At 44.1% G+C, this 23421-nt stretch overlaps 2 protein-coding genes across 2 annotated transcripts in view; one reads left to right on the top strand and one right to left on the bottom strand.

Moving 5' to 3' along the window:
• Top2b (DNA topoisomerase II beta) overlaps nt 1-3699 on the top strand; it is a 54585-nt gene extending 50886 nt beyond the window's left edge. Inside the window, exons 35-36 of the mRNA XM_012515344.1 lie at nt 293-387; nt 3141-3699. Coding sequence (XP_012370798.1) covers nt 293-387; nt 3141-3308 — 263 coding nt within the window. The 3' untranslated portion in view covers nt 3309-3699. The remainder of the gene's footprint in view (nt 1-292; nt 388-3140) is intronic.
• Nucleotides 3700-3795: 96 nt separating this feature from the next.
• Rarb (retinoic acid receptor beta) overlaps nt 3796-23421 on the bottom strand; it is a 183455-nt gene continuing 163829 nt past the window's right edge. The window contains exons 6-8 of the mRNA XM_004634191.3: nt 9176-9380; nt 8255-8413; nt 3796-5126 (exon numbers count right to left, since the gene is read on the bottom strand). Of these exons, the coding sequence (XP_004634248.1) occupies nt 4930-5126; nt 8255-8413; nt 9176-9380 (561 nt within the window). The 3' untranslated portion in view covers nt 3796-4929. The remainder of the gene's footprint in view (nt 5127-8254; nt 8414-9175; nt 9381-23421) is intronic.

Below are 23421 nucleotides of genomic sequence, written 5' to 3'. Positions count from 1 at the left end.
CATCACATGTTAAGCACTCTAATAAATTTCCTTAGCAGGCCCAAGGACCACATATGCAAAATGCCAGTTTTTCCATTTACCTACTAGTTTAAATGTATTTGTGAAATACTCTTTAGTCATGTTAACCCCAGAGCAGAGATGAAACATCCTGCTGAGTCATTTGTATATCCTAGTAAGAGAGCAAGATTGCAGTGCCCCACAGGTTGGACATGCCAAAGAAGCAAATAATGGTTCTGAATTTATCTTATGTTGTACTTGTCATTCAGAGGAAAAACATTTTTATATTATTAAGGTAAAGGCCGAGGGGCAAAGAAAAGGAAAGCATCTGGCTCTGAAAATGAAGGCGATTATAACCCTGGCAGGAAAACATCCAAAACACCAAGCAAGGTAATTAAGAGCATCTTTTTAGGGCATGGTTTTACTTAAGACACTGTATATCTGACCTAGTTGATTTATTATTGTAATGTAACAGTTCTAAATATCTCATCAATAGAGAACTTGCATAGGGTTACAAAATAATAAAATACAAATTCATATAACTTACAATTTATATAAGGTCAGTTCCTTGATAACAGTGTGCATAGACTAATCTACTCAGAATCTACATTTCTATCTGTTGAGCTATAGTAGTAATATGCTACCTGAATATTAGACTGTTTCTTTTTAAATTCATTTGACTCTGGCTAGTTTTTCCCAGTTTGACTTTTTCCACAAAATACTCTTTTAGGTAAATGAATGACAGCAGATGCCTCCATCCCTATTCTCTTTGAATTTTTTTTTTTTTAAGGTGATTAGAGCTTTGCTATTTTCCACATTTGATTACTTCCATTCAGTGATCATCTGTGCCTCTGACCTACCTTGATGATTCTTCTCTACACTTTTAAGTCTTACACCGTGCATGACCCTGTTTCCTTCCCATTAATTATTGGTATGTACTTACGAATAGGACAGAATGAATTTTTACTAATCTGGACCTTTTGCATACCTATTGGATAATGTAATTTAGAATCATGGTATTGCTTTCTTAAGGCTACAACTTAGTAAACATGAGGACCACCAAAGGAACAAATTAATCCTATTTTTCCTTCAAAAATTGGTTCTACACTTGTTCTGAATTTTTAAGCTGTATTTTATATTAGTGCATATTACTTTTACAAAACACTGAGTTTCAGTATGTGTATTTTGATTTTATCCATCCCCATTACACTCCTTTATAGCCTCTGTTTTTATTCTCTTCCTGTTGTATAATAAGTCTCTTTTCATGTCATCTTTTTTTGAATACATATATTAGGGAGAACACACGGTACTTAAATAAGGTTTGTTTTGCTGTACATGAATTGCAGTTCTATTCATTTTATTGAAAATAATGGGGGACAAGCCAGATTGCTCAGCAGGTTAAAGCACCTGCTTAGGCAGACTCAGGGACCAGGATTAATCCCCAAAGTGCGGCCCCGCCCCCAGTGTGCGCGAGATAGCAACTGAGACTGGGTGTGGTGGTGCACACCTGTAAACCCAGAGCTTGGGAGGCTGAAAACAGGAGGATCACTATGAGTCTGATCTGTGTAGTGAGACCCTGTACTAAATTCAAAAAATTAAAAAGGGAAAAAAAAAAAAGAATGTAATTTTGCTCTTTATGGCTGAATAATATTCCATTGTAAATATACATTTTCTTTATCTATTCATCTGTTGGTTTCCCGGGCAGGTTCCATATTTTGACTAGTGTGAATTATGGCACAGTAACATGAGTATGCAGTTATCCCTATAGTATACAGACTTTAATTCCTCTGGGTTTATACCAAGGTGTAGTATAGCTGGGTCCAACAGTGTAGCTCTTTTAGTTTTTTGAGGCACCTCCAAACTGATTCCATAGAAGCTATACTAACTTATATTCCTGTCAACCCTGTTAGAAGCCTCCCTGCCCTGCATCCAGCACTTTTTTCATATTCTCAGTGATAACTTTTTGTCTGGGTTGAGGTGGAATTTCAGTATAATTTGTATTTCCCTATTGGCTAGAGATGAACATTTTTTTCATACATTTATTGGTCATTTATGCGTATTTTGAGAAGTAGCTGTTAAATTCCTCATTTGTTGGTGTGGGTTTTTGTTTTTGTTTTTTTTTTTTTTTTTTTTTACTGTTTAGCTTTTTGAGTTCTTTATATATTTTAGTATTCTCTGTCAGAATAATAGCTGGCAAAAATATTTTCTCTGATTTTGTAGACTGTCTTTTTATTGTTTTCCTACTGTGCAGAAATTTTTAAATTGACGTGCTTCAGTGGATTCTTCATATTACTTTCTGTGCTGTTGGAAGAAGTCTTTGTGCCTATGTCTTCAGATATTTCCCCTATGTTATATTTTAGTACTTTCAAAGTTTTAGGTCTTGGATTTTGATTCCTTTTGAACTGGTTCTTGTGTAGGGTAAGAGAGAGGGATAATAGTTCAGTCTTTTGTATCTGGATACCCTGTTTTCTCAGCACCATTTATTAAGCTTTTTGTTTCTTCAATGTATGCTTTTGGTTCCTTTGTCAAGAACCAGATGGCTACAGGTGTGTGGGTTTGTTTCTGTATCTGCTCTTCTATCTCATTGGCCTATGTTGTCTTTTCTGCTGGTTCTTATTACTATGACCTTGTAGTATAATTTGAAATTAGGTACTATATTGTGGTTCCTTTAGCTTTGCTCTTGTTGGTTTGCCTATCCTGGCTCTTCTGTGTTTTCACATGAATTCTAGGATGTTTTTCTTTTACTTCTGTAGAGTATCATCAAATTTGTAGATTGGTTTTAGTAATGTGACCATTTTAACAATATTAGTTCTGCCTGTCCATGAACATGGGGGACTTTGATATCTTCTAGTGTCTTCCCCCCCCCCCCAGTGTTCTTTAATTTTCATTGCATAGGTCTTTCATCTCTTTGGTTAGGTTGATCCTTAGGTATGTGTTATGCTATTATGAATGGACTTTTCTTCTTTCTTTCTCAGCTAGTTCATTATTGGTATACAGAAAATATTCAGTGTCTTGATGTTTTTATCCTGAAAATTGTGCTTTTACAGTTATTTGTAATACTTACATATAGTATAAGCAATAAGAGTTCTTAATACCAGTCTTTTTATTTTTTAACTGTGTTTGTGTGTATTTTTAATATCTAGAAACTGAAGAAAACATCTTTTGATCAGGATTCAGATGTGGACATCTTTCCCTCAGACTTCACTTCTGACCCACCTTCTCTGCCACGGACCGGTCGGGCTAGGAAAGAAGTAAAATATTTTGCAGAGTCTGATGAAGAAGAAGATGTTGATTTTGCAATGTTTAATTAAGTGCCCCAAGAGCACAAACATTTTAACAAATACCTGTGTTGTCTTTTTGTCTTTTCTGTCCCAGACTTTTGTACATCTGGCTTATTTTAATGTGACAATGTAATTGATGGTTTTTTATTATTGTGGTAGGCCTTTTAACATTTTGTTCTTACACATACAGTTTTATGCTCTTTTTTACTCATTGAAATGTCATGTACTGTCTCTGATTGGCTTGTAGAATTGTAATAGACTTCCGTGCACTAGCACAGATTTTAATTGTCATGTTTGCAGACTACAGACCTGCTTTTTGAAATGAAATTTAAACATTAAAAAATGGAACTGTGTTCTGTCTCTTTATGAAAGTAGTTGAAGGTCTCACACACCTTTAAAATAAATATATTTTATTCTTTGCCAGGAGACTCCATGGAAAAAGGTAAACAGTATATGAACATAGAAAGCATTGTTAAACAATCTCAATGTACAAACAGAGCCAGTGAAAAGTACATCACAGACTTGCTAATATAAAAAAAAAAAATCCACTAGTGCTTAAATGAGAACTAAGAAACTGACACTTGTATCTGTTAACCACTCTACCACAGCTTTCACTCTGCTTCATAGTGATTGAACAAGGTCAAAGGAGGCAGATTCTATGCCCATGACTCAGGGAGTTCATGTTTGCCCTTTGAATCAAGAATACTGGGGAAAAGCAAATCCCAGTGTCAGGCATGAATCAGGAGAGACACTAGAGATACATTGGTGGTAGACCAGTCTGCTAATTATCCCATGAACAGGTAAACAAAACTTGTTAACACTGAAAAGTGTTTTTGCCTTGGAGGCTATCATTACTGTAAAAATGTAGCATTTGTAAAAAATTGTGTAGTTATGTCATTAAACAAGTAATAACCACTTTTAATTTAAAGTGACATTAACAATTGAACAAATGACATTTGATTAACTGAACTGGCAGTTACACTGATACAGAATTCTCTTCTGCTAGTACAGTGTATTTGTATACTTTTACAGGGCAATATGAAATAAAAGATGCAATTTGAAAGCATCAAAAAGAGCAAGGACAAGCTTCCATACTAACTAAATTAGAATATCTTTAGTCTTGTCATACTGTACAATAGTTCTATTTCCTTACCTTGAGGTCTTGATTATTCCATAAAAGCCAGACAGTGTTTGAAGCTTTCTTAGGTGGACATGTACAGTAGTCTATTTCATAACCTTGGTGTCTTGGTTATTGAGTATGCAAGACAAAAGGAAAGCACCAAACATACAGTAGAGAAAGAACAGAGCCATACTTCGGTATATACAAAGTCTTCAGAAACTTAACCAGGGGTAAATTATTTTGACTGGGTCTTTGCCATGCATTCTTGACTGTTCAAAGAGGAAAATAGAAGCTTTTAACTAGTTTGTTTGCATGAAATGGCTGATTTTTAGAATTCGCAAAGTTTGTATTTCTAGGCAAGTTACACAGTGAGGAGTATACATATTGATACATACGAAAACTTCTTGGTCCTTCTTGAGTTTTAATGTATTTTCAGTCCAAAAACTAAGCAGCAGTAAAAATGTTTTTCCTTGCATTTTAAATCCAGAGACTGAAGGTACTGGGGAATGTTTGAAGTAGCTGGAAAGTGTCTCATTGCACCAGTGGTGACTGACTGACTCCGCTGTTTTCCACTGAGCTAGGTGAGATGCTGGGACTGTGCTCTGCTGTGTTCCCACTTGAACTTGGTGTCAAAGGTTCATGTCCTTCAGAATTTTCCAGCATTTCCTGAATGAGAGGTGGCATTGATCCAGGAATTTCCATTTTCAAGGTAATTACTCGTTCCGCACCTTTTAAAAAGAATAGTCGAAACCTTAGAACTTAAGCTAAATAAAAAGGGACCAACTTTCATATACTTTTATAGCATTTCTTTAGACTTCAGAATGAATTATCAAATACTGTATAGAAATCAAGTGGCTTTTGTGTTTGCTGAAAAGGATCCATTTATTACTGTAGCTGTCATAAACACAGACAGAACACAATATTTAGAGTGGGAACTGCAGCCATCAGAAACCCACAGTGGATTGTAAAGTCAGAGTAGGCTCTTAACCAGTTCAGGATGACAGTGTGAAGTCGGCCTAGGCACTCACCCAGTTTAGGACAACAGTGTGCTGATAGAGGATTTCTTTGCTATTGGAAAAACATTCGATCTTTCATGAAAGCAATAGTTGATACCATTTTTCCTCTTGAAATAAAAATTTTGCAAGCAATTCCCCTTAGAAGCTACCCTAATTTTACATCAACCATTTAACAGTTTAGCCCAGGTGTGACTTGGGCAGGGTGTTGGTTTATGTTCTGACTAACCCAGACATCACTTGAGCAGGTATCATTTCAACTAGTCCATTCTTAGAGTGCATGAGTTTGATAAAATTATCTTTTTAATATTTCCTGTTATAAAAATTAGTGAAAGGGAAGGAGATATGGCTCATGGCAAAGTGCCTGCCTGGCGAGCACAAAGTCATGAATTTAATTCCTGGGACCAAAAAAAGAAAACCAATAAATAAATAAGATATGCAAGTTTTTGTTATCCTGCATTTAAATAATTAGACTAAGTGATTTTTTTTTTCTGATGAATCTGTTTTATTGAAAAGTTTACATAAAATCCTTTCACATTATGGTAGCATTACTCTATCTGCCTGTAGCCAATACCAAGTATTGTTACTGCAGTGAAAGTAACTATATCAGAAAAACATATCAATTGCCATTCTGTCCAGCTGACATTATTATAAGGAAACAAAGCTGCAAGAAAAGTGGGTAAATATGGGCTTCCCAATATAGGGGTACAAAGCAGGGTTATAAAAATATAGACAAGACTAAACTATAAAATGTACTCCTGAGCTGAACTTTGATCTGAAAACATTCATATTCACATTTTATATAAGTGAAAACAAGCTAGGACACTTCATAGGGGGCCACAGGGCTTTGGCTTCACAAGGACATCATCCCTGAGTGACAGTAGCTGGTTCAGAGGTCCTTGTCACCTCTCCACAGTACTTTTCTCTTCAGACAAGTAAAATTACAGCCTGCGTGCAATCTAGCGTGAACAAAGACAGGCAGCTCTTTGCATCAGCCTTCAGGCTCTCTATAACACGGGCCTATACATCAGCACAATCTGCGTCTCAAGACCCCAGCACGCTATTCTGCTTGCCCCGAGCAATTCAAACATTTGCTAAACATCTATTATTATGGTCTGATAAAATTCATTACGGAATTTTTACTACTGGCACAGTCAGGATAGAACTGAACTTCACTAAGTAGCTACTCTACAAAACTGCAACAAGTTTTTGTTTAGATGTCTAAATACAAGACGATTAGAGCAGGGACTCCTTTAAGAAAACTTGGTGCTTTTTGTTATACTGTGCCTCAGTCGGTGACAGATGGTTTTCCAATAATCAGCAGAGTATAAAATTTCCAATACATGTATTAGTTTATGCTCGGGAGGGGAAAGACTAAGTGATTGAAAGACCTCTGCTGTATAGTAAAAGCAAAAATATGATGACATGTGTATAGTTCCAATGTCTTAGTCAACATAATTTACAAAGACAGCTTCATCGTAAAAGAACAACAAAAAAAAAAAATCTTAAAAATGCAACAATCAAGAGTATGCCAGTTACCCACAAGTAGAAGCACTAATTCATGGACAGTGATTTTCGACACCCTGACTTAGCATTGTACTGTCCCATACAGTAATCACTAACCATATGTGGTTACATTTAAATTTGTTAAATACAGTTAGAAAAATTGTCTCAATTGTATTAACCAAACTTTAAGTAGTTGAGAACCATGTGAGTGGTGGCTGCTGTAGTAGGGCAAATTGAATAGTTTCATAATCACAGTAAATTGTCAGCTATTGCTAGACCAGCTATAGAGAATGATAGTATTAAGTTAACTTTTTAAAATTTAAGGTATCATATTCATAATTACACTGGTCAAGGAGTGGGTACTATTTTTTTTCTTCTAATCCTGGGTAGGGATGAACTTATATTTTTCACTGAAGAATCCTCTTAAAATGAATACAGTCAGTGTCAGACAAGTTCACTGTGCTTATAAGCACTTTCCAAAATCTGGTTTCTGTGCTCCAGTGGCGCATTCAGTTAGCGCATGGTACTTATACAAATCTGGTTTCTTCCTTGACTTGCCAAGTTCTTCAGATACAGAGTTCACTAATGGGGAAGGAAAGTGACAAATAACAGTACGTTTGGTAGGAGGAATAGCTGGTCTACATAGAGTAGGGTTTTTCCTAACACAGTTGTGATATGGCTCCAGGCACTTCTGTAATTGCTTGAGGTGCCACATAAACTGAAAATCACCAGGCAAAGAAATTTACTTCTCTCAGGAAAGCAAAAATTCCTTAGTGTGGAATGTGGAAAAGAATTTACCTATACTCAAGAGAGCAGTGGGCACAGATTGAGAGAGAAATTTAACCCCTAAGTACTGTGTTTTTTTTTTCCCTTGTGGTTTAGATGTTAAGGAAAAACTGAAGTCAAATTTATATAAACAGGCGTCAGGAAATCTGGAGTGAAAATATGAGCCCAGAAAATAAAAATGTCATAGTACCTTATTTGAAAGCAGTATTTTTTTTTCCTAATTAAACATACGAAATTTAAAATTCTCTGTAACTTCCTAATGTTACTGGGTACTGGTGTCTGGTTTTTGTTTCTGTTCTAATGAAGTGCTAGAGACACACTTGAGATGTGTCCTACAAGACGTCTCTAAAAAGGAGCTTAAGATCTGGGTTTTTCTTTCTTTTTTTTTTTTTTAAAGCGGGACTACTACTTAATCCCTTTAATTCTAGTGAGAGAAAAGTTCTAAAACTTAAAAGAAAAAGCAGCTAAGTAACGATGCTGAATTGAAACAAAAGGTTTTACAAGACATAGCTGGAAAGGCCTTCCCCCTTATGCTGTGACTGTAGACCCACCTTTCGCACTGATGCTGCGGAGATCCGTGATTTTCATTAAGATCTTTGGGAACATGTGAGGCTTGCTGGGCCGCCTTTTTCTGATATAAATTTTTAATGCTTCCAGCAATGGTTCTTGTAGCTTATCTACTTTCGTTGGTTCCTCAAGGTCCTGACGGTCTAGATAACAGTAAAATATTAAATATCAGGACAGAAAGGGTTGTATGTTTTCCAGGCTGTGGATTTTTGTACACTTCCCCACTTCCTTGTTTCCTATTACTATCTATATTATGACTTTTTGTTGATTTAATCTCATCTTATTTAAACATAACTGTCTCCTGTGTCAGACTGTGGGACATTGGATGTCTGCTTCGTTTTGCCCCAAGGAACAAGTTACCACTTGTGACCAGGAGATGTCAGTGCTGAGTTGAATGAAAAGCAAATGGTTATGAAAGGTAAATCTGCCCCTTAATTAAAACCATTACTTTTTAACCGCTTGAGATTGAGCCTTGTGTGAGCCAGCAGGGGCACTACACAGAAGAAGAAAGCACGTTTTATCCCAGTCCTCCAAGGATGAGTGAGGGTGGCCAGGCAGCAACTTGTTCTCCCAGCCACTGTTTTAGCTAACAGAGCATACAAGTCCCTTGGGTCATTGTTAATACGTCCCTGGGCAGTTTCTTTGACAATAGATTGATACACCAGTTTAAAAAAAAAAAAAAAGAAAGACCTATGGCACTTGGAAAAATAGCATCCTGGCATTTCTTTCAGAGCAAAAGGATTCCAAATATCACTACTTACTATGACAGTGTAGAGAAACCCAGGCACGTATACTTTACTCACATGCCTTTCCCTATGTAAAACAACTCCAAAATGAAGATCAGGAATTTCCCATAAATTGAAAGTTGTTCTTCATGGGGTCACATGAAGGTCTGTGTACTGTACCTCCACAGATTAAGCAGATGGCACTGAGAAGGCCTGTTTCTGTGTCATCCATTTCCAAAGGCAGGAGCTGGTTGGCAAAGGTGAATACAAGGTCAGTCAGAGGACCAAATCCAGCATTGTGCATCTGAGTTCGATTTAGGGTAAGGCCATCTGAAAAGGTCATGGTGTCTTGTTCTGGGGTATATCTGGTGCAAATTCTAAGAATCTGGAAGAAAAATGTTTATTTAATAAATCATCTGTACTAGCCTACCTGACAGCATCAATTTTAAGCAAGCAGAAAGTAATATGAAGATTTCCAAGCAGCTCAGATATCCCATGGATAGTTTGTGCTGTTTTGGGAATGTAGAATTCTTCTCTAGCTCTTTTATTAAGACTATAAAAGCCAACTATAGGGCTGCAATTATTTAGTAAATAGGCTGTAGGAAATTTTGAAAGATAACTTCGTAATAAATACTTCATTTAAGAGCTCACAGTTTTTTTTTTAATAAAAAAGTAAATACCTACAAAATGGCAGTGTATCAAGTGCCTAGAACAATCACAAGTATTGTGCACACTATATCTATATTCAGTCTTTCAAACAACTGGGCAAAGTTATATTTTACAGATGAGGGAGCTCAGTCTAGAAAGGCTACATGCTGTGCTGGTGTCACACAGTTAACATGTAATTGAACCTCACGCAAAGCCAAGGTGGGACCCCTCCTCCATGATACCTTTAGTCACAGTTACATGGATAACACATAGGGTTACACACAGTGTAAGACAGAGAAGTAGAACCAGATGCGTGCCAGACAGTTCAGAAGGAAAGCTCGGTAAGTATAGCTAAGCAGAAAAGGACAGGTCCACGAAGAGCAGGTGGCGCTTCAGTCCTGACCTGAAATGTCGGCAGGAAGCCTCAGTCCCCACACAGTGAGCCAGTTTTACCTCATGGGCCCTCGAAACGTCATCTCCCTGGCTATGGACAGGCACTTGCTGTCAGAAGACTTCTGCTCACTCACTGTGCCTCTAGGGCTCGCTCAAAGCATGGTAAGCTCAAAAATGCCTTGTTTTCCTGCAAGGTCATCTTGTCTCATGTTCCTGTGAAAACCCTGTAGCTGGTAAGGAGCTCTGTGTGTTACAGAGCACTGAACCATCTAGAGCCGTCTTTTTCTGCACCATGTCCTGTGCCAAGCACTTCAACGAACTGTTTCTCCTAAAAGTCTGTGACTGAAGTGGTTCTGTTACCTCACTTTACAGAGAAGTAGACAAACCTGAATAGCCTCTCCTAGGTCACATAGCTGTCAGGCAGCATGGCTTGATTTAGGCCATTTCCAGGGCCTGACGCTTGCTTCATACCTGCCTCCCCTCTCCTCATGCCAGTGTCTACACGGACGATGGCCTCTGCCCAGGATTGATGTGCATATCCACCACAGTTGTCCCTGCCTTGGGGCGCTTGTGTGGCACACGCCTGCATAATTCTTCCTGGTGACCCACCCAGCATACAGTATCACAGAGCCTGTGGCCTGGAAGTAAGAACTTCACTTTATATGGAGAAAGATGTTGAAATATCTGAGTCGGGATAAATTCCTTCACGTTCCTGTTATATGATCAACTAGCATAGTGTCCTGGAAGGTACCTGAATACGAAATCATGAATGGGAATGGTTATCAAAATGGCACAGTGATTTCTCTTCATTGGGTGGATGGTGATTTTTACATCTCACCTGTCCAGGACTTCTGAGACAGCCCAGCCACTTCCTCTGGGTCCCTAACTGGCTGACCTGTTTCACTTCTTTTTGGTAGCTGATGGGTTCCCAACCATTTCCATTAGAGCAGCAAGGAGACCAAGACCTCACAGGGTATATATTTTACATTTCTCTCAAAGTTCTAGGAGGGGAAGTGGGGTGTCCAGGGTCACACAGGAATGGTCCCAGAGCCTAGATCATAGGTCTCAACCCCCAGCCTATAGTTTCTTCAGCTGCCTGGAGAAATGTTAGGCATGGCTGTTAGCTAGGGAGTTGTCATGCGATGGTCAAAGTTAGTACGTTCAGTATGATTTGCGGGCTCAAAATTTCCAGGCATGTTTCTAGTCTTAGATCAAACAGACAGTAAATAACTTTGTGCCTTTCACATGCTGCCACAATACAAATACATGGATCTGTTCCCTGAAGAACGAGAATCAGGATTTGATGGAAAGGAAAAAAAGCCCAGGACTGAGGTGTCTGCAAGTTATCAACAGCTCACTTGGAAACTGAAATTCAAACTGCAGCACACAGACTTTTCTATTCTAAAGGGTTGCCAGGGAGATGGCTCAGTAGAATAAGCGCTTCCCTGGCAAGTGCAAGGGCCTGAGTTCAATCCCCGGTTTCACAGAAAAATAAAACAAAATGCTCTAAAGAGTTTTTCCTCCACAAAAGTCAGAAAAACACTTGGGCTCTAATGGAGCATTTAGATTATGTCCCATTACCTTTCTCCCTACAAAATTCTAAGTCAAGTCCCAGTGGTATATCCAGAGAGGGATGTAGGGGGCCCAAGAGAGCAGACTACTCTGCTTTTATCTGAGGAGGCTCTGTCCTGAGATGGGGTGGGCCTAGTGAGTACAGGCATCCTCACAACTGGCCAGCCCTGCCTCAAGTGAAACCACATACTGTACTTTCACTTTGTCACACACAAGTCAAATGCCAGTGGCAATCACAAGTTCTTCTCTAAGATAAAACCACTCTTTGTTTGAAAGGTGAGGATCTTCTCCGGAAAGGACAGCATGTGGGTCTCATGAAACACTGACTTGGGGCTAGATTTGTCTTCTGTCAGTCTGCAACAAGTCTCTGCTTTCTTTCAGTGGTTGTCCCTTGATCTTTATGTCCTGGCTCCAGGCAAGGCTGGCTCACCATAGGAGGACCACATGGGATGACAAAAGGTTGCAAGTTAATGGTCAAAATTGATCCTGTTGGAGCAAAAAGAAGCCTCTCTTCCAGCCTTCACCAGACAACTGTGTGTCTCCCCGCTGCTTTTGATGTGAGAGTGTGTTCTGTGCCTGTCCTATGAGCAACCTGTTTGAGGCAAGAGCCTGAAAAGAATGTGTTTGGGAGCCCAGCGGCAGAAACTGGGACTTTTCTACCAGCCTCCCCCCCGGGGAGCACCTCTCTTATCCCATCTTTCCATTCAGGCTAGGATACTATGTGGTCAGTCCCTAGCAGCCAGAGCACACTATTCAAAATGTTCTTCAGAGGAAAACTCAACTTGCCTCCCCTCCAAGGACTGCTGGTCATTTTAAAAATAAAATCTAAACTTACTCTGGCCTCCCCCAGCTCACCACTGTCAGCTTCTCCCATTTTCTCCTGCTCATAGACTTTGGACCAGATTTGTCTTCTCTGGGAATCTCCAGGAAGTCACTGCTGCTGCAGGACCTGCAGCTCTCTCTGCCTTCAGTGCTTGTCCCTTGGTCTTTATGTGCAAAAGTCAGCTCAAAGTGACCTTACAAGGCACAGTGAACATGCTGCTGCAAGCCCACAATTCTCTAGCATCACTCTCACTTCAGAATATGAAATAAAACTGCTTAAAAATTGAGTCGTAACAGGTGCAAACTCCCTATGATGGTACAGCTAAAATATACCCATACAATAAAAAGTAAAGGTTTAAAAATATAAGTTGTAATCTGTGTGTTAGTTTTAAAATATGCCCACAAATTCTTTGATAATCTCCCTGGAAACGATGGAGACGCTGTCATAAGCACTCCATGGACAGGTCAGTACCCTGCATGGACCCACAAGGCGAGTGTGACAAGCCACCGTGGCCCACACTGTCCATCCTGGTCAGCCCTTCCGAGGACGGTGGCCTTGGCTGGTGTTCTGACTGTGGCTTCATGAAGCACCCTTGCCCAGTTAACTTGGCACCATCTTCCTGGCTCACCGGGACTGTGAGATAACAAGGTTCATTTTTCAAAACTGCTCAAGTTTTGTGGTCATATATTACCCAATAATAGATAATGGCATACACAACTTGAGGTGCAGAAAAACATGCAGAGTAAAGCTTAACACATTTGCCTTAGTATATGCCTGTGTTACTGTCACCTATATCAAGATGCAAATATTTCTAGCATGTATGAGGGTCCCTTAGTACCTCCTGAACAAACCTTACAATGTAGCCATTATTTTGCTCTTTGTTTTGAGACGTCGTCGGTTTTTCTCGTTGAACTGAGACAAATGGAATCCTGCAGTATATTCTATCTTTTGTCTTTTATTCACTTGCTGTTATTTCTGTGAGAGTCCTTCATGTTTAATCCAATGGGTGATGACAAAGTATAGTAGATGCCTAAGAGATTACTACAGTAAGAGACACTCATTGATCCTCTGAAAATCCTTCCACTCGTTCCGTCCCATCGTCATTTTCTGCAGCGGTTCCGGAAGTCCATCCTTTGTGAGTGTCTTCAGTTGCACTGTTGTGCTAGTCGGTGTCCTGAATTGGTTCAAAATGTTGACAGTAATTTCGTTCAGATGGAAACATCTCTGTGTGTTCTCATCACCTGAATCTGGCGCTGCAACTTCTGGGGCTTCCCCAAAGTCAAAATAATCATAAAAACTAAGTGTGTTTGTTTAACTCGGGACTCTGAAGCAGCCGCAGCACCACAGCTAAAGACTCATGAAAAAAGCCTTTCAGAGCTGCTTCAGATAGTGCCAAATCTGATGGGGCAAGTGTATTTGAAGGGAGGGGAAGTATTTCTGAGCGAGAGTAACAAGAATGTTTTCTACTATAGTACTTTTAACATTTATTCTTTTAGTTTTATGTATTTGGGCTTGCCATGCAGCTCAGATTTATAGTAATCCTCCTATTTTAGCCTCCCCAGAGCTGGGATTACAGGCGTGCGCCACCACGCCGGGTCTCAGTGGGAGGCTCAGCACAGGGTGCCGGATCAAACCCGGGTCCTTGCATTTTCCAGGCAGGTGTAGACCACTGAGCTATCTCTCCAGCCTGTGATACCTTTTCAAACTTTAAATCTTTGTTCTGTTTTCTGCTCACACCTTGCACATGCAGCCCCTTTGCTGTGTAGTATCCTGCACTGCAGGATGCCACCCCATTTTACTTTCTTCATTGTAGTGGTCGCTGTCTGGCCTGTTGGCCTGTCTTCCTTCCCAGGTATGCGCTCTGAGAATGCAACTGTGCTTCACAGGCCTTGCTCTTGCGCTTTGCTGTGCCTGTAGCATTTAAGACAGTATCTAGCCACACAGTAGATTCCTTTCAGTCTTGCCCATCTTCTACATCCCTGAAGGGTCAGTCTTCAAAGCACTGTTCAGAGTTTTGGCAAAGGAGAAGCTCGAATTACTCATCTTGGTTTCGACTCTGATCATGTGTGTCAAGTGGGCAGGTTCTGATCCAATTTGACTTTCCAAGTGCTTGTGGAAAAGATTTAAGTAGGATCATAACAACAGTGACATACGAGCACATAGCACTTGCTGTGATGGGAGGAGCTAGTGGGAGCAGGACTTCCTCCCAGGGGGGCTGCCCAGAGCAGCTGACTGCCTGGCAAGAGAATGGGCAAAGCCTGGGAGGAGGAAAGGACCTGCGTGCAGCAGGACCCTTGCTACCCTTTCCTCTGCAGACTGGCACTAGTGGCCACTTGCTAAAAATGTTGGAGAAATAGGTGGAATTATTTCAGTGCCATAGTTTTCATTTAACATATGAAAAAACTGCATCAATTAAATGAAAACCACAAAGGAGATGTGTTACATTTCTAAATACTAAATTCAGTCTGCAGCTGCAACACTTCAGACCAGGACCAGTTCATGGTGCTCACCGTGCTGCCAACCTGGACAGCATGGCTCCAGATGCTGTTTCCTGGTAGTGCAGTGCTAAGCAGTGCTTTAGACATCCTGGGTTCCTGTATCTTTGGGGTCTCTGGGAGGGAAGGAGAGGCCCCGATCCACACAGGAACAGCCCTCAGGGTGCAGAGCCACATGGTCCCGAGGACCACAGGAATCACAAATGTTCTAAAGTCAGGCGGACAGTGACTTCAGTGTCATCTGAGGCGAGGTGCTGCTGGGAGTGGTATGGGCCCATGTCCTCGGGGGACAAGGGCAGTGGGGCCAGGCCTCGGGAAGCCATGCGTCCCACAGGGTAAGGCCCCGCACCGGAAGCTTGCCCACATGAGATACTTGGAAAGTGGCACATATGCTGAAGTGGGAATTTTTACCCCAACTCACTCATCTGTTCATCCACAAATATTCAAAGCTTGCCTCTTTTTTGGCCACAAGGGTAGAGGATGCTGGTGAATGGGCTTCCACATACATCATGTCTTCAGCACAGCAACTACCAGTGCAGTGTGAGGGTAGGAGCCGAACACTGGTCCGGGGGAGCCGTGCTGCAGGTGTGGCACTGAAGCAGCTGGCCAAGAGCAGGCGCATACCACCTGGAGGCTCTAGCACAAGGCATGAAAGTCTCTGGCCAGGAAGAACTTGGCACAGATTTGAGGAAGGAACCAGAGGCGCATAGACTGCACAAGGTGCCTGAATAGGACAGGACAGAGGACAGCTTGTATGTGGGCAAAGAGAAGCAGCCAGCTGAGAAATGTGGGCCCTGGCTTGTCCGGACATGGGTCAGCCCCAGCCAAGACAGCTAGCGTGGAATCCTGGTCCAGGGAGGTGAGACTCAGCCACACTTGGGGGTGGCCAGGGGCACTGCGACTTGAACTGTCTTTTGAGTTACAAGTGAATCTTTGCCTCTCACTGTATTGCTACACAGTTTAATTTTAGTGTAAAACAGAGAGCTAATTACAGAACCTAAGTCTCCACTATGGCAAAACTGCTCAAGTTTCTGCCTTCATGAGAGCGATTTTCACCTCCCTTTAGCCAGAGGCTGTCCTCCACCTTCGGAGGACCTACGGGCTTCCACTCAGGCCTCTCTACTGCTTTACCAGGAAAACCTAGATCATAATAGAACCTACGAGGATGCAGTGAGATTTAGTAACAACACTGTGTAGGACGAGTGAGGCCTGGAATGGGCTGAGCAGTGCTCAAACCCTCATTTCATCTTCCCCAGGCCCTAAGGGAAGCTTCTCAGATCGCCCTTTCTAATAGGCTGAAGCAGGCCCCAAGAGGGGAAGTAACTGACTCCAAGTGGCACAGCTAGTTGGCAGCAGAACCTCCCTCTGGAGGCAAGCTTGGGGTGGGGGGCTAGCACCACACTCCAGTGGGCACGCACTCTTCTCTGCACCATGGTATCCCCCATGTCCGGCACATGGTGCTTAGCAAACACACATAAGAATCATTACTGTAACACGTGTTCCCTACTATATGCTAATACAGAATGAACGTGTACAACATACATCAGACCAGACCATGTCTTTGCTCCAAATCCAGGGATTTTCTGCCACTCTGCTTGGGATCACACACGCACTCTTGACCCCAGGTCCTCTTGCCCCCATGCCTTCCCCTCCAGGCACACTCAAGGCTTGCTCTTCTGGCTCCCATCTGGATCTCTCCCCAAGCCTCAGACACTCATAGGTGTGGCTTGGGCGGGGGAGTGCCCAGGGGTTACTCCACAGAGTGCACAGCTACTTCTTGTTAGGAGGTGGGGTTCGGTCAGGAGAGAGGGTCACCGGGGGTGTGGCTTAGAAGGCTTCATCTTTTCTCTCTCCTCCTCTCACACTCTGCCCCAGTGCCAAGCTGCAATGCCCTGTCTTGGCCCGCTGACAAGGGACTGAAACACCTACAGACTGCGAGCTAAAATAAACCTTTCCTCCTGTAAGTGCTGGGTATTAGGTCCAAAGAAGAGAAAGTAAGATAACCGCTGCTACTCCCATACTTTCAGGGTGGCTCCCACCTCAGGGCCCCTGAATGTTGACCCTTTCTGGTTGCCCCATGCTGATCAGCGGTGTTCCCTGGTTCTAGTGGGCACTGTCCATTCAGGTTTCCCCCGAGGTACCTGTTCCTTAATGTGCTAGAGAAACCAGCCCCTACCACACAGTCATACTGTCCCTTTTGCTTCTACTTTTTTTTTTTTCCCCAGAAATGGGGATTGAACTCAGGCCCATTCACTTGCCAGGCAAGAGCTTATTCTACTGAGCCAGGTTCTACTTTTGTTGTAGCACCTAAGTCACTGCTTAATTTAGTCATGTGCTTGCTTACTGTCACCCCTGCTGTCCGGTGGAAGGGCAGCTCCACGAGGGCTGGGATTTCAGTCGGCTTGGTATCCAACTGCATCCACAGAGCTGGGAACCATGCCTGACACACACAAGCAGGCCCTCAGTCACTGTGGAAGGAAAGGATGAAAGGACAATGGAAAAGAAGAAGGAACACAGAGGAAGAGGAAGCAGAGAGTCAGAGGCCTCAAATGGCTTTTGTTTCTATGATTTTTACTTTCTGTTGAGAGGGACGTCATCCTAATTTACCTGCGGAGGAGGAAAGAGCAGCAGAAGGGCTCATGAAGACGCAGGAGGTTCAGAAGGAAACACCGGCAGAGCTCAGGTGAGGGACACTCGGACATGTCACTGAACACCACCCAGAGTTGCTGAAGATTTAGGTGAAGGAAAATTCTGTCTGCAGGGGTTATGAAGAGTTTTTCCATCTCAACAGTAATTTTGGCTGGTGGGCCCTGGTGGGAAATCATGGCTTTCAAAGCTGAGCCTCTATCTCCTGCCTCATCCTTGGGGCAGAAGCCTGGCTAGGGACTCCAGGTCAATGGTCCTGGCCACTGGAGGTGGCATGGCCTGGAGGGGTGGGGGCTTGGCAAACAGCTGAGGCTTCCTTCCCCTTCTCCCTGTTTCCCAGCAACTCCCACTTACAATGACAAATCAGCTCTTCCCGGGGGCCATGTGGATGTGGCAATGAACTCTTCCTCTCAGAGCGCCTGCCTGGCAGCCGTGTGACCGAGACAGGAGACCTCACACGACTTGAGCTGGCTCGTCCTCAGTGGCAGGGCTCATTCAGGCCTGATGACCCTAGGGATGACCTGCACTCTCCTCCTTGGTGTTGAGAATGACCTCAGCCCGAATCTGTCCAGCCGCCTGGTCTCTAACCTCACTTTCTCCCTACACCAAGGGCTCAAGTAAGAGTCCTCTAAATGGCTCAGCTAGCTAAGCCAGCATCCAAAAGATGCTCTTTGAAGTTGTGCATGTTTTAGGATCTTGTGATTACTTGCCATTTCTGTAAATCCTTGGAGATGAACTCTTGTCCAGGGCTGAGTGGCATGCCTTCTGATCCATGGTATCCAACCGGAGGCTCCACAATTCCCTATCAGGGTTTGTTCCTCCATTTCCAGCCACACCTCAACCAACTCTCCACCCCACCGAGGCCAGGAAGGAATGGCTGAGGGTTAGTGGATCACACCATAGGGGCTGAAACTGCCACACAGGCTTGGCTAGCATTGCCCTTTGCCTTCCATATCATTGGTGAGCTTCTGCTACATACTAAGTCCCCACTGCCTAGCTAATGGCATTAAATAATTCTAGTTAATGCTGTACTTCTTCATATTTCTATTCTGCACATACTAAGGTGGGGTTGGAAGGGTTCTACCTGACTCACTGAGACAGGGAGGGGCTGCCTTGGGCCCACAGGCAAGCCGGAGGCATGCTGTTGCACGCAGCCCTGTCACCACACAGTTTCCCTTTCCTTTTCTCACTTAAGTGTCCCAGGGATAAATAAGTGTGGCAAGGGGAGATGCCAGCTGGCAGCTGGAAGAGGACCTTTAAGGTAAGATCTCAATCTTGTGGAGCTGAGGCCGGAAACTGCAGGCTGATACTCTACGGGGCTGGTTTTTCTGAACTGTTCCAGGATCACCCCAAACTCTCTGATTTCATGAGAAGAGACCAGGCGCTCTCAGGCTCCTGGCACCCCCTTGTTTCTGAGGCGCTGTCCCTTCCTCTGCAGCACTAATCAGTCAACTGAAGCATGAGCGAATCTTCAGGCTTGCTCCACAACCACTTGCTGTGGATTGGACGTGGCCCCTGGGTGTCATTTATTCCTGTTCAGGTGGTGCAGTCACCACCTGAAGTGGGACCTTTGTGGCCACATAGTGGGACTACTGGGCTCTCCTAGGAGAGGTAGGGCGGCCCGAGCTGGCGCTCACTGTCTCACCACGTTCTGCCCATGTGGTGTGCAGCGAGGGCCTCACCAGATCCAGCGCAGATGCCAACACTGTGCTCCTGGACTTTGCAGCCTCCAGAGCCACGAGACAGATAAATGCCAATTGCATACAATTATCCTGTCTGAAGAACTGTAATTTTGTTATAGTAACGAAAAACATAACCCCCATCCAGGGCCCTCTATCCTCTAGAGGAGGACATACGTGTGTTTAATTATGGTGACAAATGGTATCAGCTTTCAGAATAACTTAAACCCAAGTCATGAAAGACAGAATAAAAGGGAAAATCTGGACATTCACAGTGAATTTTCCTTTCCCTGTTTTCCAACGCAATCCTTTGACTTGCTCCACAGGCCTCTCTGTATCGCCCCACCCCCAGCCAGGACAGTCATTGCTGCTTTGGTGGAAGCTATTCCTGTGCCCAAGGAAACAGAACTGGGAACCCTGGCCCCTAAGCCTTTGGTGGGCAGAGAGAGGGCAGACATCCGGCCAGCAGAGGACACCAGAGACCACAGAGGAGAAGGGAGAAGGTGTGCCAGCGGCCACTCCCTCTCTATGCATGACAATGGCAGGGAACCAAGTGGCATCAGGACCTTCTTTTGCACACTTGAGGAAATGGGCCCACGGAGGGCTGTAGACTGTTTGCGTCTCCACCTCCAAATTTGTATGTTAGGACCTAACTGCCCGTATGATAACATTGCAGGTTGGGGCCTTTGGGAACAATGAGATTTGAATGAGGTCACACATGTGCAGGCCCAGGAAGGGATTAGTAGCAGGAGAAGGGTTCTCCCCCTGCCTCGAAGGAAGCCAGTCATCTGTGACCCGGGACAAGAGCCCTTCCACCAGCCCAGCCATATTGGCTCCCTAATCTCAGATTCTCAGCCTCCAGATATGTGAGAAATAAACACCGCTCTTTAAGCTGTCTGCTTTCTTATTTTGCAGCCTAAAGGAACACAGGAGGGAAGAGGTTTCCTTACGGCCACAAAGAGAAGTGGTGCAAAATTGGGGTGGGGTGGCAGCCACACCACAGTACTGCTGCCACCTGGAGAATCCATGTGGTCCGTCCCACATCTCCATGGCTGCCCTGTGGAAGGGTCTCCAGACACGCACTGAGGGCGGGGTGGGGGCATATGAGCAGGAGGACGAGGTGGTCTTTCTCATGACAGGCCTGGCCTGCGCTGGGCAAAGGCCGCCTCGGGAGGCAGAACCAGTCATCACTGAGAGGTGCTAGAGGCCTCTCTCCCAGTATCAAGCTGGAAAAACAAAGCAGGTAGGTTGTGCCCAACCTCAGGGTCTTCCCATGATCAGATGGTGATTTGAACATAAGGAGCTGGTCTCTGTGAGTATAGGCAGCCACAGGAAGGAGCCGGGACATGAGTCTCCTCTGGAGAGCTCTCAAGCCTCTCAGTGATCCCCCCTCCCCACTCCTCCAAGAGCTCAGAAAGGCTCCTACCAGGATGTCCAGGCAGGCGGCCTTCAGCAGGGTGATCTGGTCTGCGATGGTCAAGCTGGTGAAGCCTGGCAGACGTTTAGCAAACTCCACAATCTTAATAATGCACTTGGTGGCCAGTTCACTGAACTTGTCCCACAGGCCCAGGTCCAGTCGGACTCGATGGTCAGCGCTGGAATTCTGAGAGAGACAGAGAAAACACCATCAGGGCTAGGTTTGGAAGCCCAAAATAGGGCGGAAACACTAAGGTGTCTTCTGTTAATAGGCCGTCACTTTAGCCTTGATGGTGGAGCTTTGAAGCTAAGTGCATCTGGATTTGTCATTTTAAAGTGTTTAAGACCTTATGTGTGTACCCCTACTAATAACACGAGGACACCCTTCTTTATATGCAATTGTTCGCATCAGAAGGAGGCTACTATTTTAGAACCATAATGAATTAACAGCTCTGGCGTTTGCCCCGAGTAGTGGCTAATACCCTGCCCTCCTTGCGCTGGTATTGGGAACTGAATCCAGGGCCTCTGCATTGAACTACATCCTCAGTCATTTTTTTTTTCCTTTTGACAAATTATCAACACCCAGAATACGGAGAACCCTATAAAACCAATGCATAGAATTTTCAACAAAGGTATTGCAAGGGGGAACAAAGAAAAGGATTTAAAGTGAATCAAATCAAATGCACCAGTACTGCAGCTATGCAGGGAGCAGCAGGGGGCACTCAAGGAAGGAAACGGGGGTGGGGGGCTGGGGTACATGCTACAACACGAGCGCACCTCAGACGCCCTGTGCTGAATGAAAGGAGCCAGACACAAAAGCCTACACACGAAATGACTCCATTCACATGGTGTTCTGGAAAGGGCGAATCATTGTGGTGACAGAAACCGTGGCACGGCTTGACAGGGGTGGACCACAAGATGCCTGAGGAATGCATCTTTTCTGCCATGCTGCAAAAGGCTGCACACTTGCTGTCATGGTTACATGGCTGCTGCTTCCATCACACTCATCAAACTGTATCTTTTAGGAAGACAAACAATTATATTGCATGCATTATGCTCTAAAAATGAACTCAAAAACTATTTAGAGAGACCCGCTGAGGTAAGTTAGAAGCTTTATTTTGATTCTGATTCAAACAAAGTGTAAAGAGACCGTGCCCCCCATGAGGAACAGTAGAGATCTGAGAGCTTATGGTGTTTGGTATGTTAATTTTAAGGGGGGAGCTATGGCCTCGTCTTCTTTGCAGATGTTACTTTGATTTCGAACACAACCTCCAGAAGGGACTCTAGTCTGGTCAGTGACAGCACTACCATCTTTTGAACACTGTAGTTGGTCAGGAAAAGCATATGTGAAGCAGTCCTAGTGGTGTATTTCTGTAATCCCAGCACTCGGGAGGCTGAGGCAGGAGGATTGCTTTGAGTTCGAGGCCAGCCTGGGCCACAGAATTAAAAAAAAAACCAAAAGCATCTATGATTGAGAGTGGCCAATGACTCCCAATTCTGAGACTTCGGTGGGAAGAACTTAGAAGCTTTTGGTCAGTAACAGTGTTACCAAGAGCTTCAGGGACTGCAAGGGGGAGAAAGCTTCTATAAAACTGAAGCCAACTTAGAGGAAAGCTGAGATCAAAGGGAGAAAAAGGGGCTTATCCTGAAGACAGTGAGCTACGGGACAAAGCCAGGCCTGATTTACATGAGGATTTTTGTTTTTTAAAATCCAAGTAGATTTTAAGTTGCCATCACCTGCAGCAACAAGAACTCTGCCCAGAGCACATGGGGTCAGCCAGCTCCCAGGGAAGAGGTGCCGTCTCTGCAGCACCCACCCGCCCGCTCCTGCCTGGGCAGTGCAGCAGGCTGCAGGCCCTTCTCCCTCTTCCTACCCTGGTCCACCAAAGCAAATCTACAGTCAGCCAAATGAAAAGGGGCTCCTTAAAAACCCAAAGCACTGCTCAGAAGCTCCAGTGGGTTCTCATCTCACGCAAGCTGAAAGCTGAAGTCCTTCAGGGCCTCCACTGACCGCTCGCAGTGCCCCCAGCGCCAGCCACGCAGGCCTTCTGGCCACACGTGGACGCCAGGCAATCCCGCTGAGTTCTGGCGCTGGCTGCTTCTGCGGGATAAAGCCATGCCTGGACTGCTGTCCCCAGGTTGCTGCAGAAGGTGCACTTCACTCCTTCCACTCTCTGACCTCAAGCTTTCCCCTGGCCCCTCTAGGAAGACTACAGGCCGCTGCCATCCGGGCGCTACCCACTCCTCTTGCCCATGTTTACAGCCCTCATCTGATGCACACAATCCGTCTGTCTTCATCTTCACAACAGCAGTGATCCAGGGAGCATGCTGCAGAGACTCAGTAGCTGAATAACTCAGTGAGCGAATTTCCCACCAGTCCTTGCTTGTTTGTGATGTCCCAGAATAACTCGTTTTGAGGTCAGGCTTCGGAGCTTCTGCACCTCCCAGGCAGTGGCCTACACCTGCTCCCGAGGGCTTGACCTCTGCAGCTTTGTGAGACAGAACTGGACCCTTCCCTAAAAGGCAGGGCTCCGAGGGGCTGGCGCTGGGCCTCCTGAGAAGAGTGCCAAGTCAATAGGGGGCACTATGCACCCCAAAGTAATGTCTGCAGTTCTCCACATCCTCTGAGGTCAGTCCACAGGAGTCAATTAAACTAGCTATTGCTCTCAGTGTCTGCAAGAAAATTCAGAAGAAGAGTTTACATACGGAAGGCCACGGACACCCTAAAAAATGGAGAGCGCCTCCGCCGCCGCC

This window comes from Octodon degus, unplaced genomic scaffold (assembly GCF_000260255.1).
Source record: "Octodon degus isolate 3935 unplaced genomic scaffold, OctDeg1.0 scaffold00059, whole genome shotgun sequence".
Classification (NCBI taxonomy): Eukaryota; Metazoa; Chordata; class Mammalia; order Rodentia; family Octodontidae; genus Octodon; species Octodon degus.
This window is presented reverse-complemented; position numbering and strand designations above follow the sequence as displayed.